Genomic DNA, 16,129 nt, shown 5'->3' with positions numbered 1-16,129 from the left:
AGTCTACCTCAATATCACATACATGCCATAGTTTTGCATTGGGAGCAAATCTTTCAAACATGGTAAGGAGAGTCGCATTTCCGGCAGACGTCAGAGGTATTCAGCATCAACCCCTTTGCAGTTGCAACTACATCCACTCTTCTGGAAAGGTGGTTCGTGGAATTTTAAGCTCATTCATCTACAGGAGTGTTCTTTTGGGTGTAATAGTGTCCATATAGTTTATCTACAGTCTGCAGGGGCAGTTGCACCCTAGTGGTTAGAGAGTTGGGCTTGTAACCCAAGAGTTGCCAGTTCGAGTCTCACCACCGGCAAGTTGCAACTTTGTGCAAGGCACCTGATTGCTCCCCGGGTGCTGGGATAGCTGCCCACTGCGGTGGGTGTGTGTTCACTACTCACTGGGATGGGTTAAATGCAGAGATCACATTATGTGTTGCATACTTGACAAAGCCTGTCACTTTTACTTTCAGTCCCTTGCCTGGAAATTGATCCATTGTCATACTGATCAACTAGTGATTCTGTTCAAAGCACTGCAGCTTCTCAACAAAGTTTCGCATAAAAATGTCATTTGCATTTGAGAACAAGTAACCCCCTAAAAAAATTATTTGAAATGTAAGAGTGACCAAGTCCCCAAAATTGCAACAGTGCAACTGACTTTGTGCCAAGCAACACATATATGTTATTTGATTTCTGTTTTTACAGTAAAATCTTTGATATCTAAATTAATTTGAGAATTATATTCAGATTTAAAAAAATGAAAAATGTTTGTCCTAAAACTATATTTTTCCAAATGCAAAACACTTTGTAATTTTTTTTTCTTCATGTTAGACTGCCTATCTCTGTACCATTGGTGGATGTAGTGTCCAAGTGGCAACAAGAAGAATATTATCAACATTGATTGGCCATTCTCTAACCACTCAGTTGAACTGGAGTTTGCTTTTCAGAGGCAGTTAGAAAATGCTCCTTTCAGCCAAGTCCTCTGATTCCGAAGTTGAGGATGAAATAAAGGTCTGTTTGCGTAATTCAAGATACAGAGCAGGTGGACGAAAGGAGCGCTACCACCATCAGCTGAGTTGGGGGAAAGTGACCTCTGCTGAAAATGTTTTTTTTTTTCAAAAGTATCCATTTGCAAAACTTTATTTTTTGTTGTTTTTTATTTGTATAAAAAATTTTCCTTTTCAGGGGGTTGAATTAAATTGAAATTTCTTGTTTTGTGTTTAATAATAAACTCACCAAAACCCTCATACTTTGGTTAAAACAACCCTATATTCATTAACTAAGATGTGAAAAGCGAGTTTAAGCAGAAGTAGACATCTATGTGTAACGTTATCTTACTTTCTGAGGGAGATTGCAACTTTGTTGGCAATCATTTTCTCTCTCATTGCACGTTTAAAACAATATTGTGACAAACTATTGACAAAATTATAAAACTAAAAATTATTTCTGCCATAAATCAATCATCCTCACTCAGCTGCAGCCAGGAGTTGTGCTCTCCCTCCCTCTGTGTGATTTGATGTTGGTGCACTTTCACAGATTACAGTAACCCTGTATTATTGCCTGGCACATAACAGCAATGGCTACAGCAAGGTTACATCAAGACCATAATATACTGTAAAATGTTCCCGCACTAACAAATGTACCCAGAATGCATTATGAACTGCAGTACTTTACTGTAATGTACACATACAGTATAGTACTGTAGATTTTTACAGTAAAGTACTGCAAAATCTACAGCAACATCTAACAGTGTTATAAACCTAAATCTTGACAAACTAAAGCTCAGAGTGTAATTTTCATATTTCATTGCCATTTGGAGAAAACTATGACATGGTGAGAGCCAGTTTCTAAAAGGTCGCGGGCCCACGGGTATGCAAAATTTGTTTTTGCATATTTATAACACTATATCACGGGAAAGCTCTCAGAATGTAGTTTTCATGTGTCAAGGTCATCTGGTAATAGAAATAACGTAGTGACAGTTATTTGTTACATGCCCCCCCATAGGAATGCATATTAATTATTGTTTATATTCATAAAAGTATATCCTAATATAAATCTTCAAAAATGTTGACAAAAACTATATATTGTTGGAAAGGTTTATGAATGTAGTGTTTATGTGTCAAAACCTTTTTGCATTAATAATAATGCAGTGACAGTAATTTATTAGTTTGTGACAAGAGTATGCAGCAAACCGTTGACATCTAGTGACCGTTGTTGGTAAAACCACTAGAGCCACAAACCTCATTTTTTTGTGATTTTAACTTGAAATTTGGAGTACAACTACTTGAGACGTATGGCTACATTATTTATTGTGTAAAACATTTACGTTTTTATAATTTTATTTATAAAATTAATATGTTATTGCATTATTTTTATATATTAAAATAAAGGTAATCTGACAGCTCATTCCACCTGCCATACATTTTACACTGAGTGGAGGGAGTAGCGGTAGATAGGGCGTCTACCTATATGATATCTGTGGTAACGTGGATATTAACGTCATTGACAGGCGACTGCACTGCCCCGTGTCACTGTTTAGAATGGCAATTTTTGCATAATTTACAAGTAGTTGAAAACATTCGAGATATTGTAAGAAATCAGCAGGACAAAATATGTAACACTGGCCTAATGCTTTTTGGATATTTCACTGCACATATCTTACAAATTGTACCTTTAAATACATGGTGTAATTTCAAAACTTTATAAATTAACAAAGCACTTTAAAATTCACAATCATAATTTCAAAATCCTGTATTCATAATCCCTACTTTAGATATAAAAAGTATGATTTATATCAGGAATTCAGCATATGCAGTATGGATCATTAAGAGGAAAATAATTACAGGTTGTTGACATATGTTACTAAATTTACATGCTGATCTATTATCTAGTAATGAACTTGAACACACCAACATTTATTTATAACGCTTCTAAGCTTAATTTCAGAAGCTGATTGCTGTGCAAATGTGTGTCAGTGGATGTTATTACATGACTCTGCCATCTCAAACAGTCTGTGATGGGGACTTGTGCGGTATGCTATGTCATAAGCTGTCTCTCCTGCGCTGTTTTTTACACCAATCTGCAGGGTGCGCTGTGACAGCAATAGTTCAATAGTTTGACCCGCTTTAGCATTTCCTGCAGCTAACTGCAGTGGTGTGAGTTGGCCCTTTGTCATAGCATTGACCTCTGCTCCCTGCCTTAAAAGACAGGAAGCCACAGAGGTGTGACCCCAGTAACATGCGCTATGAAGTGGCGTCCAACCATCTGCTGTTCTCATATGAAGATCTGCTCCAGCGTCCAAAAGAGCCAAGACCACTGTGAAATGGCCACCGTAGGCAGCGCGGTGTAGAGGGGTGTAACCATCACTATCGTAACAACTAGCAAGGGTGCTGTTGGATGCAAGGAGACGTTCTACTGTGGCCAACTGTGGAAAGCAGAAAGAGAGGCAAAAGTTTCAGTGAAAATGTAGTGTAAGGTCATATACGTTATATACCTACAGTTCAGATTCAGTTCCTGAAAGAACTTAAAACATTTATTTATGGGTCAATAAGGGGACGCCTTCATTTTCTGTCCAATTCAATTTTTTTCAGGTAAAAAATGTTTTTTCCCATGTATATTTTTTAAAAAACATTAGTGATTAGTAATTTCTGATATTTAGATCGTCAAAATACCCTATGGTGCGGGTGGATTGTCTGGCTTATGTCTATGAAATTACTCTTAATTTATTTTCTGCACTATTTGGCATGATTTCCTAAATGTTTTGTAATCCTGTACAAAATGACAAAGCATTTATATTTATATTTACATCATAATATGCAAACAGACACTGTCCGATGATGTCCATTTTATGATAATCAAGAAACTAGCTTGTATTTTCTGGTACTTTTTGGCCTTTATTTGATAGGCAGTGTAAGGGAAAGGAAAGTACAGGGAAAAGAGAGTGGTATGGAATCGGCAAATGACCACGAGGGACCACCGAAATTGGGTCTGTCTGCACTATATGTTGGTGCGCTGCCTACTACACAATAAGCTTCGATATACTTTGGTACTTTTTTGTTGAAATCTATTAAAAGACAGGAAGTTGCATCATATGCCAATCAAATTTGGAAAAAATAACTTGTGTAACAGCCACATTTAGATGATATGTGGTATGACCGCAAAAATAAAAATATATATACACATTACACATACACCGATCAGCCGTAACATAATGACCATCTGCCTAATATTGTGTAGGTCCCCTTTTGCCACTAAAATAACCCTGACTCGCCGAGGCATGGACTCCACTAGACCTTTCTATCAGAATCACCAACCAGCGCATCACTGAGCCTTATCCGCCCATGACCCTGTTGCCGGTTCACTACTTTTCCTTCATTTGACCACTTTTCATGTTTTCACTCTGCCAAAAGACGGTCTCCCGCAAATGTATGGAAAGGCATAATGTTTTTCCATAGAGTTATTGATGAAAGAGTGTTTTGGTGGTATGTAAGTAAATTTTTTCATAATATGTTGTTTCGGTTTCTGCGTTGGGTGTGCAAGATACCAGAACCAATGTTAATGTAATCCTTATCAGTGTCTTGTTGACAAAAACATAACATCATTTTGAAATATGTCTGCAGCTCTTAGCAACTTTTTTGGTAGGCTTGAAAATATTTTCACCCAGCGGGGTTAATTGTAACGCTGTGTTACAACTATCCCCTCAGCAATAACGATATGAAAACAGCTAAGGTTAGCGTAATTCTCGCCGTTGTTTAAAATAGGCTACACACAATTGTTTGTTGGCTGCCAACAAAATAAATGTGCCTGTTATATTAGGGTGACAGTGGTTCATGTAGGTTGTCTCCAAACCGGAAGGTTGGTGCCTTGGTGGTTCAATCCCCAGCTCCACCTGACCAAGTGTCGAGGTATCCTTGAAAAAGACACCTAACCCCAGCTGCTCTCAATGAGCTGGATGGCACCTTGCATGGCTGACACATGAGGTGTGTTCGACTTCATGCGGCGCTGCGCAGACCGATCGGCGGCTGACTTGAAGCAGTGCATTCCGGTTAGTACTTTTGTCCGACTTAAGCTGGCGCTGCAGGCACGTGACTGTGGCTGCGTCCGAAAACTCTAAATTGCTGCCTTCTGAGGCAGCTTTCCAAGGCAGCAAGGCATCAAGGCATGTCCGAATTCAATGTTTGGTTTACTTCCTGTCTCCTGAGATATGCATAGGTATGCGTGGACGTACATTAAGAATGTGATTGGTCGAGTCCGAAAAAATAAAATGGCGGCCAAGGACGCGACTGGACCACCAATTTAGTGTAAATAAAGGTATATTTTCACTTTTTACACCTTTTAATTGCATTTCTAGCGAGAAATTAGTATTGTAGTTTTCAAATATGTGATTAGTTATCACAAAGGCGCTCTCTGTTTAAATTTCAAACACGCTGCCTTAGAAGTGTGTCCGAAAGTCTTTGAGCTACCTTCATGCCTCCGAAGTCATTTCCTCATGAGGCAGCGAGGCAACGAGTCACTGCCTTGAGTTTTCGGACGCAGCATGTGTCATATGGTTTTTAAGTACCGCGAGAGCGGTTCGAGATCAGCCGCCTGAGTTAGCCAGCGCAGTTCGCGAAGAGGAGCTGCACGGGCTGTAATGACGACACAGCTGTTTCCCGATTGGTCGGATTCACCACATGACAACAATCACGTGTATTTCGTGTTTATTTTCACGCCCTCAGTTCCACAAATGCTCACAAATCTGTATTTTTATAACAGTTAAAGCTAGGGGTGTAACGATTCATCGTGCAAATGCGCGTTTTCTCAATGAATGAATTTGAATGAATTACGGTGAAATCCCAGCACATCCGAACGCCAGGGGGCGCTCTCATGCAGAAACTCCCTTTGTGCCACACAAGAAGTAGCATTACAAACGCTATTCCAGGAAATGTCTACACAGGAATATTTATATGCTGTTCTTCAAATTGTTTCAGGTATTTTCATGATGATAAATAATATTTTGAATGATTTTGTTTAACGAGTGTTGCTTTTTCAAATGCACGTTATAAACGACTCCGACTCATAATGATTTTAGATTGATAAGGACTTCCTACTGACCAAATGCCGTAATACAGGCACAAGCTGTGTATAAAACGAAGAATCGCAGCCTTGCGATTCAGAATCGATTTCAGACAGGCATTTTTAATGAGGACCGCGATTGAATCGCGATTGAATCGTTACATCCCTAGTTAAAGCTATTTTCATGTAGTGGCAATGTTATATTGTGTCATCTTCATCAAAATAAAATGGATAAAAAACGTAGACCCCACTACATTTGTATTTAAATAATATATGCTTATGTTGAACTTTATTCTTGTAAAAACAGATGCTGTAAGCCTCTTAAGTTCCACTCATGCTCATACACGGACATTCAAAACATTATAATTCACTTTTTATGTAGTTTACATCTTACAAATTATATTTAATGCGATTAAGCAAGCAAACGAAAACTAAAACTAAATGCCGCAAACTACCTATATGGGGAGGCTGCAGACCTGGAGCCGGTAGATCTACGCCCCTGGCAGTTTTACGCCCCTGGCAGTTTTGCGCCCCTGTTGCTCCTCATGCGTCCAGTAGGGGTAGAGGGAAATACAACTAGGATTCTAGCCTATTTAAACAGCCGTTTATGAGCACTATTTATTAATATTACACATTTAAACGAAAATTGTATAAACTTACAGAGTACACTGCAGTCTGCACACTACGGAAAAATCCATAGTCCAGGTCTGGTCATCTTGGTTTTTATTATTGGAGATAAAAATAAAGATCATGGATTTAAATAGTTTTGCATTATGATACGAGTGTATGTTAGCGTGTTTTCCTGTGGCATTTGAAATCGATTGGACCCGGAAGCGGCGCGTGAAGACGTCACACTTAACTATTTATATTTATTTATAAACTGTTTTTATATACAAGAGACTGACTCATATATGATGTTGTGAATTTATTTTAAGTTACATTTAGATATTAACCATATTTAGGCCATTAGACATAAAGTACTGTGTATAGATCCTAAATGAAATACTGTACAATTCACAAGGTCGTCATACAGCTACAAAACATGTCCTACATAGCATTTTATGAAGACAAGCACAATGTAACTTTTCTAAAATTCCAAGGGTCATTTAAACGAAAGAGACAATATTGTGGTTCACAAACATTTTTATCAACACCATGACTTGGTTATTTCTTAACAGCATTACTCCTGTAGATGACTCTCCTATGGTTTTTCACTCTTCTTTGAATGTTTTTTTTATCCTGCTATCAAAGTGCTCTCGCTCACTGATAAAAAATAAATAAAGCAAAGGTTGAATAGTGTTAGAAAGAACAATGGTTACTTATAATTAATGGCAGTATATCGCATCAATCGTTTATAAATAATACATGTATCATTATAATACAATCAATAACAATAACTTTAGCAGATTATTTATATCTCAATTCGTATCGCTTCAAGAAGGTCTGCTGCTATCATACGGTCTGCTGTTCTGATATATGACTAGGCTCATATACTAATATACAGCCTCCCCCTACTGGACGCACGAGGAACAACAGGGGCGTAAAACTGTCAGGGGCGTAGATCTACCGGCTCCAGGTCTGCAGCCTCCCCCTACTCCAAACTACGGGAAGCACAGCGCGTCCGACTTCACGTCTCCGTTTTCAGCTCCTCCCCACCTGCACGCGGCTAATCTCGCCGATCGGTTACATCCAGCCGCAGCCGATGTCGAACACACCTCTTATCATTAGTTTAGTTTTTATATCGTCGCTGCCCGATGAAACTCACGTATGTCCAAAACGATTACTTTTCAGAAAGTGAAAAAAAAACACAGTATATCAAAAGCAGTTGAATGTAGCGTTGTCATACTTGGTACAGCATATTTACATGTAACCATATTCTTGCCAGTGTCATGATATAATCCACATTTGACCAAAATTGAGTTTAAATGGACATGCGTGCATATTTTACAGTAACTGGGATCGATACGCGTTCATCCGATCATTGATTAGAATGGCCAAGTCGCGTTTCGTATTGACAGATGAATATGCTCAGTGGCCGGTTGCATAAACATAGCCGTGACGTTAAGACTGCGTCTTAAGTATAACTCTGACTAACTAGCAATTAGTTAGGGCTAATCAGTCTTATTATTTGGATTTAAATTAGACCAATCTACCTTACTATGTAACATACTTAAAACAGTTATGATCAGTCTTGAAGAAAAAAATTCATGACTAACTTTAAAGACCAGTCTTAAAAGTTTTATGCAACCGGCCACAGTTCATTAAATAGCCTACGTCTTAGTTAAATACGCTTACTTTATTTAATATTAATTATACATTTATTAAATGTCTCTTGCAAACTATGAAGGGACAATGAATCAATACACTGACATGTAGGGCTGCAACTAACGACTATTTTAATAGTCGACTAGTCACCGACTATTGAAACGATTAGTCGACTAATCGTATAATAATTATTTTTTTCTAAAATTTAGCATGAGATTGCTTTAATTCTGTGGAAAATGATAGTAAACAAGAAAGAAGGGGGTAGTTCAATGAACATTTTTTTACATTTAATGAAAACAAGTTTTACATTTTTAATAATTGCAGCTACTATGATTTTACCAAAACGAAGTTATGTATTTCAGCTATTTTAATATATATTTATTGAGGCTGTCAATAAATTATTTTTACCTGTTCTAAATTTACCTAAATGTAACACTTTTCAAGTTTTTAATGCTCTAATCAGCATGGATTTGGTCAATATATATGCTATATGAAAATGTATGTCTACAACAGCCTGTTTTTCAAAAATTTGTCATTTATATTTTAACCTCTTAAACCCTGAGGACCCAGTCCCGGGGACAAAATTTCGTATTTTGACTCAAATAAAATATTCTTTTAATCTTTAATGGTCCATCATGGACCCCAGTAACACATATAAGATACTGTTTGAAAGCTTAGACTCTCTACTTTCTCCAGATATGCATCACTTTGAGAAATCTTTTACTGTAAGAAAGTTTTTTACACTTAATTTACACTATCACCCCCCCCATAATTTTGTATATGATTTAATATTCACATATTTCATATTTTTCAAGTATGGCAAACATGGGCAAGTATTATATCAAATGAAAGCTCTCATTCTCAGGAATAAGGCTACATCGTTATTTTTGTTCTATTATTATCACATATCCAACAATCGTCGAATGAATAATGATGTAAAAAATCGTCTTTTGTAAACATATGGGAAACGTGAGTGTGGACTGCCTCAGATAGCACATATAGCCACAAATAATACACCATCTTTTCTCTTAGGTCCTACTCTAAAAAATGAGTCCATTCACAGCATTTTCTTAGGTTGTGTGCATGAATAATCCCTTGCTATTTATTTTATGTGCTAAACAAAAAATTAATATTTATATGAAAAATGTATTTTCGGACACTTCAGTAAAATGAAAATAACTTTTGAATGCGACATGCTAAAGAGATCATTCTTTTTTTGGGTGTTTACTGTCTGCTGCTGGTAACAACCAGAACTGTTTGCAGTCTGCTAGAGCACCTAAATCCAGAGTTATACACTATCAAAGACAGTATTTACAACATAAAAAAAGAAAATTTGGTGTTTCATCATATGAAAAACAACATAAATAACACTATTTGTCACAAACAGCAGCTTTTTATGTAACTTCAAAGGGTTTTCTTTAAAATGATATAAAGAAATTGCATTTATTCCACTGTATGTGGTTATGGGAGCACTTCAAATGTTTTTAGGCAGAAAATGTATACAAAAAGGGTATTATTCCTCCCATCAGTTGGAGTAAAATAACTTTTGCATAGATTATGATAGAGAAAAAAATCTTTTTTCCTCTGTGAGCTGGCAATTGCTGGAATCAAACAAAACTGTCTGCAGGGAGCTGAGGCACTCAGGGCCAGAGTTATACACTTTTAAATAAAAACTTTAGAAAAAAAACATCAAAAAGCGCCTATTTATTTTTGTGTTTATTAGAGGACTGACATCACATACAACCATGTTTAGCACGTTCAACAGTGTTTTATGTAATTTCAAAGGGTTTCCTGTAAAATGATACCAAACATTTGTATGTAAACCTCTGCATGTGGGTATGGGAAGCTTTTGAAATTGGGTAGGCCAAATCCAGGCGAAAATCCCCAAAATAGCTTCAGGGTGGAAGAAGTTAACATTCTCTATTAAAAAACTTCAAAACCATTGGAACAATTGTTGGAATCTGATAAAGCATGACATAACTACACCTGTTTACGCAGAGCAAAAACAATATCAATATATGTTACATATATGTTTTTCTTTTATTGTTTAATTTTGACATTGAGAAAGACCGCTTTAAGATCCTGTAGGCTAATGCAAGGGTTTAATATAATGAAACAACAGATACTTTTCTTTAACAGTTAACCAAACATTCACTTCAGATATAACAGATTATAGGTCATACCTGCGTGAATTCTTGTCAAAACAGATATTTTTAAAACTGTAATTTTGTGTAAGATGTCTATATATATCTGGGTCGCGCACTCGCATGTTTGTGTGCATGCGCTTCAGACGTCTGCGTCAGACATCGCTTTTGAGCCTTGTCACTCTTAATAACTCTTTTAACATCAATCAGGTCCTGAACTTTATCTCTCTTAATAATTATTTTAACATCAAGCAAGTCCTGCAGTCTATTTTCTATCATTTCTGGATGCTTTAAAAACGAAACTAAAAAGTGAAAGAAGACGCATCTTTGCTTTATATGGATTTGGGACGGTACACCTCTCAGGAAACGTGCAGATAAAGATAATTTTAGATGTTTAATGACCATTTAGAGCAATGGATTCGCTAGACGAGAGCTTAATGTTCTTATTTTTATGAAATGCTCCGACTCATCTAGACTGCGCCGGTTACTTGCTGCTTCTTAATTCATCCAGCTGTGGGTCAAACAGAAATTGCGTGTTGCGTTAATCGCGCGTTAATAAAATTAGTGGCGTTAAAATGAATTTGCATTAACGCGTTTATTTTGACAGCCCTAATATTTATATATATAAATATATATATGCTGTATTTTTTAAGTTTTGAAGGTTTAAATCAAAACAAACCAATTGCAGTTGAATTGATATTAATTTGAATGTACAACCAAAAAACGAGATTTCTGAAAAAAAAAACAGAGTTTATATATATATACTCAGTGAGGGCATTCGCCTGTTGTGGGGTGCACGTCTGCTTCTTTTGCAGAAAGGCGTCCGTGGCTCTCTACTTCAGACGGCATGCATTTAATTTAAAATTTTGTCAGGCACAGTCGGGCATAACGTTAAATCCTTTATTTATTTATTTTAAAGCGAAAATACGCATATAAAATGTACAATGTACATCCAAAACAAAACGTATTGGCTTCCATGTTATTTAAATCTTACCGAGGCGAGTCAAACTCTGTTTCATTCAACTGTCCGACGTGCTTTCTCTTTAAATGTTCGTGCATGACCGAGGTGCTGCCGTGAAATGCAAAGACTGCTCTGAAAACCATGCAGGTAATCTTTTTATTCGCCGTATCCAGGCTAAAATGCTCCCAAACCTCAGATGTTTTGGTACGCGCAGCTGCTACGTTGGACGCTACCATTTCTGTGTGTTATCGCTGAGCAGAGAAGCTAATGCGCATGTGCGACTCCTGGCAGAGATTGTACTGAAGAGAGATGCCTCACTCGGTCGAAAAAAAAAACATGTCTGGCGACAACGTCGACAATAAAATTCATTGTCGACTATTTCTATTATCGATTTTTGTCGACAACGTCGATGAATCGTTGCAGCCCTACTGACATGGTAATGCTACACAGCAGGGGCGTCAGTTTGTGTTGAAAAGTGGTGGGGAAAAAGATCAGATACAAACAGGAACAGGACAGGAAAAATATTGAATAACGGCGAATCAAAAATGGGCATAGCGTAGGCTAGTCAACAACAAGAAAATACTCAGCATAAAACCCTCAACAATGTCGACTGCACACATGTAACAGTCCCTGCAACACCAGCTCAACCGAACAGTGCCAAAGCACCATACCATAGAAAACAGCAGCGCTTTTAGTCAATGATTAGGTACAATGAATTTCATTACATATGTACAAGAAAACACACCATTAGCATACAACGCAACATATGTGACACTAGACCACAGTCTTAAGTCTTAAGCATCGCTTGATTTTTCAGAACATTTTAACCAAATGCTTTCAAAAAAGTGGTGGGGACATCCCCAGTGTAAATAACACCAATGCTAGACAGATACTTTGTTTGCACAGTCCTACCGTAATTAAGTCACTCACTCCTATATGTTCATCTGGCGTCCGGGGAAAACGTTTACCTCGACGAAGGAAAGTCATTGTCATGTTTATTCGGCTATATCGAGTGCTGAGCTTCGATGAAACTTAACGAGACCGGCGAGATGCTTCACAGGCGGAAGATATGCAGCGTGATTGACAGCTTTGACACCAAATGGGTATACGTGAAAATCAGATGACATGATTTCACAAGTTTTCATTGGCCATTTAGGTATGTTACGCATACTGTATACGGAAATGAACCTGGACATTCAATCTGTCGAAAAATCTCAAAATCAGCAAAATGAACATACGTGATTTTCATCGGACAGCGACGATATGTTTTTTCTTTTCATTTTAAGTTTAAAATGGTCAAACGGTGTGCATGGGGTGGGCAACGTTGTGTATTTTTAACCCTTTCCCAAGCCACATTTCAACCGAGATAACGTTAAGTGTCTTCTCTGGATTAAGTTACGCGCTAGACCACAACACCAACCAAAAGTGGATAAATTAAACAAGGATGTCTACATCTGTTCTAAGCTAAGTCAACAAGTATTTGAACGTTATCTTTAATGGTGCTCTAAGCGAATTCACGTGTTTTAGACCATAAAACATTTTTTGTTACATACAGCAAACATCTCCTCACTATCTGCTTGCTGCCTGTCCGCTGATCAAACTGTAAAAAAAGCGCGATCTCTGTAGACAGTCTAGGCTCCACAAACTGCAATAAAAACAAAGTGGCCAAACCTACCACCATAAAAAATTGTGTTCCAGCCAATAAACAACAAGAAGGATTTGTGGGTGGGGGTTGTGCGCGTTCATGAAAGCACGGAAGGGAGGGGGATGAGTTAGCTACGCTCCGTTTGTTTGAAAACAGTTCAAACATCAACAAAAAGTGACGTCACACACACCTTTAACATCAAAAAGTGACGTCACACACACCTTTAACATCACTCACATAACATCGACTAACATTAGAAAATGTTAACGGTAGCTTCTAGCTGCGTTGTACATCATGTGACTTAGCTTCATTAACGTATCTGTAAATAACCAAGATAACTAATGTTATTTGTATAAATGTTGCGATGAATGATCCATGTAAATACTGTAGCACCAAACTAACGGAGAGGTACTCTTGGTAACGATGGTAAAAAGGCTTGTCCTGGAAACATATCCAACTTAGACCAGACATATTGAATTTGATCATGATGGCAACGGGATGCGGTTTATCGTGTTTACACTGTAACCTGTACATTTTTTTGCCTGGAGCTGAAGCTTTTCATCGACCTTCTTAACAATAAAATTATTAATATAACCCTCTAATGCATAGTTAAGGCCCTTTTGGTGACTTTGAGATGATAGATCTTTCTGTCACTAAAAATCATCAATTGCCTCCTGTAAATTGTCTCCTACTGCGACAGCTGCCATAGTGCCCGTCACCGAATGTTGATTGTTTTTCCAAGTGAGAGGAGGGGGGCTTGCCATAGGTCAGTTCTAAGGTTTCTGGCATACATTAAATTTTAGTAGGGATTTTACGCATACATGATCAGATTCGGGATCATATTGATAAGGTAGTAAGGATGATATTATCTCCTTTTACTAATGGGAGCTGATCTTCCAATAATGGTAAGGAGTGTCACATTTGCGTTTACACACAAGGTATTCTGCCAATTTGAACCGAGGGTCAACTTTCTGATCTCTCTGATAAAATCAATACGGAAGTGACATACTGTAAACTGCAATTCATTGAGGGGCCGCTAAAGGCCAGCTCCAAAAGGGAGTCAATACCCATAGACCCCCATGTTAAAATGCCCAACTAGAATGTGTTTACAGCCTGGTACAAAAAGTGATTTTGGTTTTTATAGCTAATTTTGCCCTTCACGTCCCACCTCTTTACCCATGTGAGAGTTATCCATTAGGTTATCCTTGAGTGATGTGCGGTGACGCACGGCCAAGATGGCGGCAGGCCCCGCCAACTATTGGCTTCAGAAAAGCTCTTCACAAACCTATGGGTGACGTCACAGACACTACATCCATATTACAACGAACTGGATAGCTGGCTTTTTAAAGCAATGAGCTTTGTATAAATTTAACCTCATCCTAATGCAGCACTTAAAAAAATTATTTGCAAAGTTATTTTCTCTGATGAAGCTTCCTTCTGGCTGATACACTGTTTGCCTCTGCCAACTAAAGCTTAAATTTAAGTTATGATAAAAACATGTTTTGATTGCCGATTGATGGGAGAAATGTGTGTCTAGATATCACTTCATTATTTAAATCAGAAAATTCAATCATTTTCTTATTTCTTAAAATCTTAAAGATATCTTGTAATATAAAAGTATTTAAACATTCAATTTATCTAAAAACTAGATAAGGAATACTTACTCTATTCCTCTCAGCAGCCCATAACATCAGTTCAGTGGGGGTGTCTTGTAATTTAAGCTCGTGTTGCTGATACCACTCCTCAGTTTGACTTTCATCCTCATCCTCCTCATCTTCATTTTCTTCCCATACACTCTTTGACCCTTTTGGGATTAGGTGGCCATGAGACTCCAGCAGGTCAAGTTGATTAAAGCCCTCTGGAAATTCCATTACTGAGTTTATTTCTAGATAAAGAGAGATAGATTGAGTAAGTGCTGTAAGATTCAGTGAAAAGTACACAGAACACAAAATGCTGTTAACATGTTTCAATACTCATTGGCATCAAACAAAAAATAAATAAAATAAAAGCTAATCAAGCATTGTTTATATTTGTGAATTTGCAGTTTTAACTTATAGAAAACGTCGTTTTTGTTTTTATGAAGGACTTGAAGATTACTTGCAAATTAAAAAAGGGACATACTGCTGGGAAATTTGGTTAATATAAGGCGTTAACAAAAATATAAACTATACTTTGTTATTACTTTGTGTTTCAAACATGTACCATGACATTACCAATGTTTTCTCTAAATAACGTTACTATGGTGCATAAACATTGTTATTATTCTGTACCACGCTATAATGGTACCACCACCATGTAAACCACCACCCTGATCTGTTACCAGTATTACCACAATACTTTTATGGTAATGGTATCAACTGCGATATAGCAGTTAAGCCAAAAATTACATGTATTTACCAATAAACTCTAGATAACGTTATCACCTATTAAAATTTGACTTACCATACAACTTAACACGGCTTTGCTTGCCCTGGCTGAGGCGGCTTTGCTTCAGCGCTCAGATACCTGGGAAATGTAGTTCGTTGTCCAACCACTTGAATTATAGTTCCTACATACAAAACTACATTTCCTATGAGTATAAACAGAGTTTTAACAACTTCCGCAGTAGGCGGGAGATCGCGTGTTTGTGCTGTCTACATGTGAATGTCCATTGAAAAGACTCCTGTTCGGTAAAATGAACTTTTACAGTATATTTTGAATAAATCTTTTACTTCTTACTAAACAACATACGAAACGAGCGATTATTATTAACACGTTTAAAGCTTTGACAGTCAACCGTTTTGCTCTTTAAAATCAAGCAATTTAACTGTAAGTTATGTGCTGACAGAGCTACAGTAAGTTACGTTATGCAACTTATTCTCGGAGTGAGCAGACCCGTGTAGTAAATCACTAGATATTGTACTTGCAAAGATTTTGATTTTCTCGTGGTTTCCCTGCTTCATCTTTTTCAGATGAGTTGACATCTAAGTTTCTGCAGTCTCAACATGTCATTAGCTGGAAACACATTGTGAGTAAACTTTTCGTTTTTACAAACATGGCTTACGAAAAACAATACTGGTGTGCATT

At 37.3% G+C, this 16,129-nt stretch overlaps 2 protein-coding genes across 2 annotated transcripts in view; one reads left to right on the top strand and one right to left on the bottom strand.

Moving 5' to 3' along the window:
* Window positions 1-2,652: 2,652 nt before the first annotated feature.
* On the bottom strand, window positions 2,653-15,649 carry ankrd49 (ankyrin repeat domain 49). The gene is made up of 3 exons (XM_055195569.2): window positions 15,506-15,649; window positions 14,728-14,948; window positions 2,653-3,418 (listed from the first exon to the last, which is right to left on the bottom strand). The coding sequence occupies exons 2-3, from the start codon at window positions 14,932-14,934 to the stop codon at window positions 2,966-2,968; spliced, it is 660 nt and encodes a 219-aa protein (XP_055051544.1). The 5' UTR covers window positions 14,935-14,948; window positions 15,506-15,649; the 3' UTR covers window positions 2,653-2,965.
* Window positions 15,631-16,129, top strand: part of mre11a (MRE11 homolog A, double strand break repair nuclease) — a 41,130-nt gene continuing 40,631 nt past the window's right edge. The window contains exons 1-2 of the mRNA XM_055195568.2: window positions 15,631-15,732; window positions 16,015-16,070. Coding sequence (XP_055051543.1) covers window positions 16,048-16,070 — 23 coding nt within the window. The 5' untranslated portion in view covers window positions 15,631-15,732; window positions 16,015-16,047. The remainder of the gene's footprint in view (window positions 15,733-16,014; window positions 16,071-16,129) is intronic.

Source organism: Misgurnus anguillicaudatus, chromosome 24 (genome assembly GCF_027580225.2).
Source record: "Misgurnus anguillicaudatus chromosome 24, ASM2758022v2, whole genome shotgun sequence".
Lineage (NCBI taxonomy): Eukaryota > Metazoa > Chordata > Actinopteri > Cypriniformes > Cobitidae > Misgurnus > Misgurnus anguillicaudatus.
This window is presented reverse-complemented; position numbering and strand designations above follow the sequence as displayed.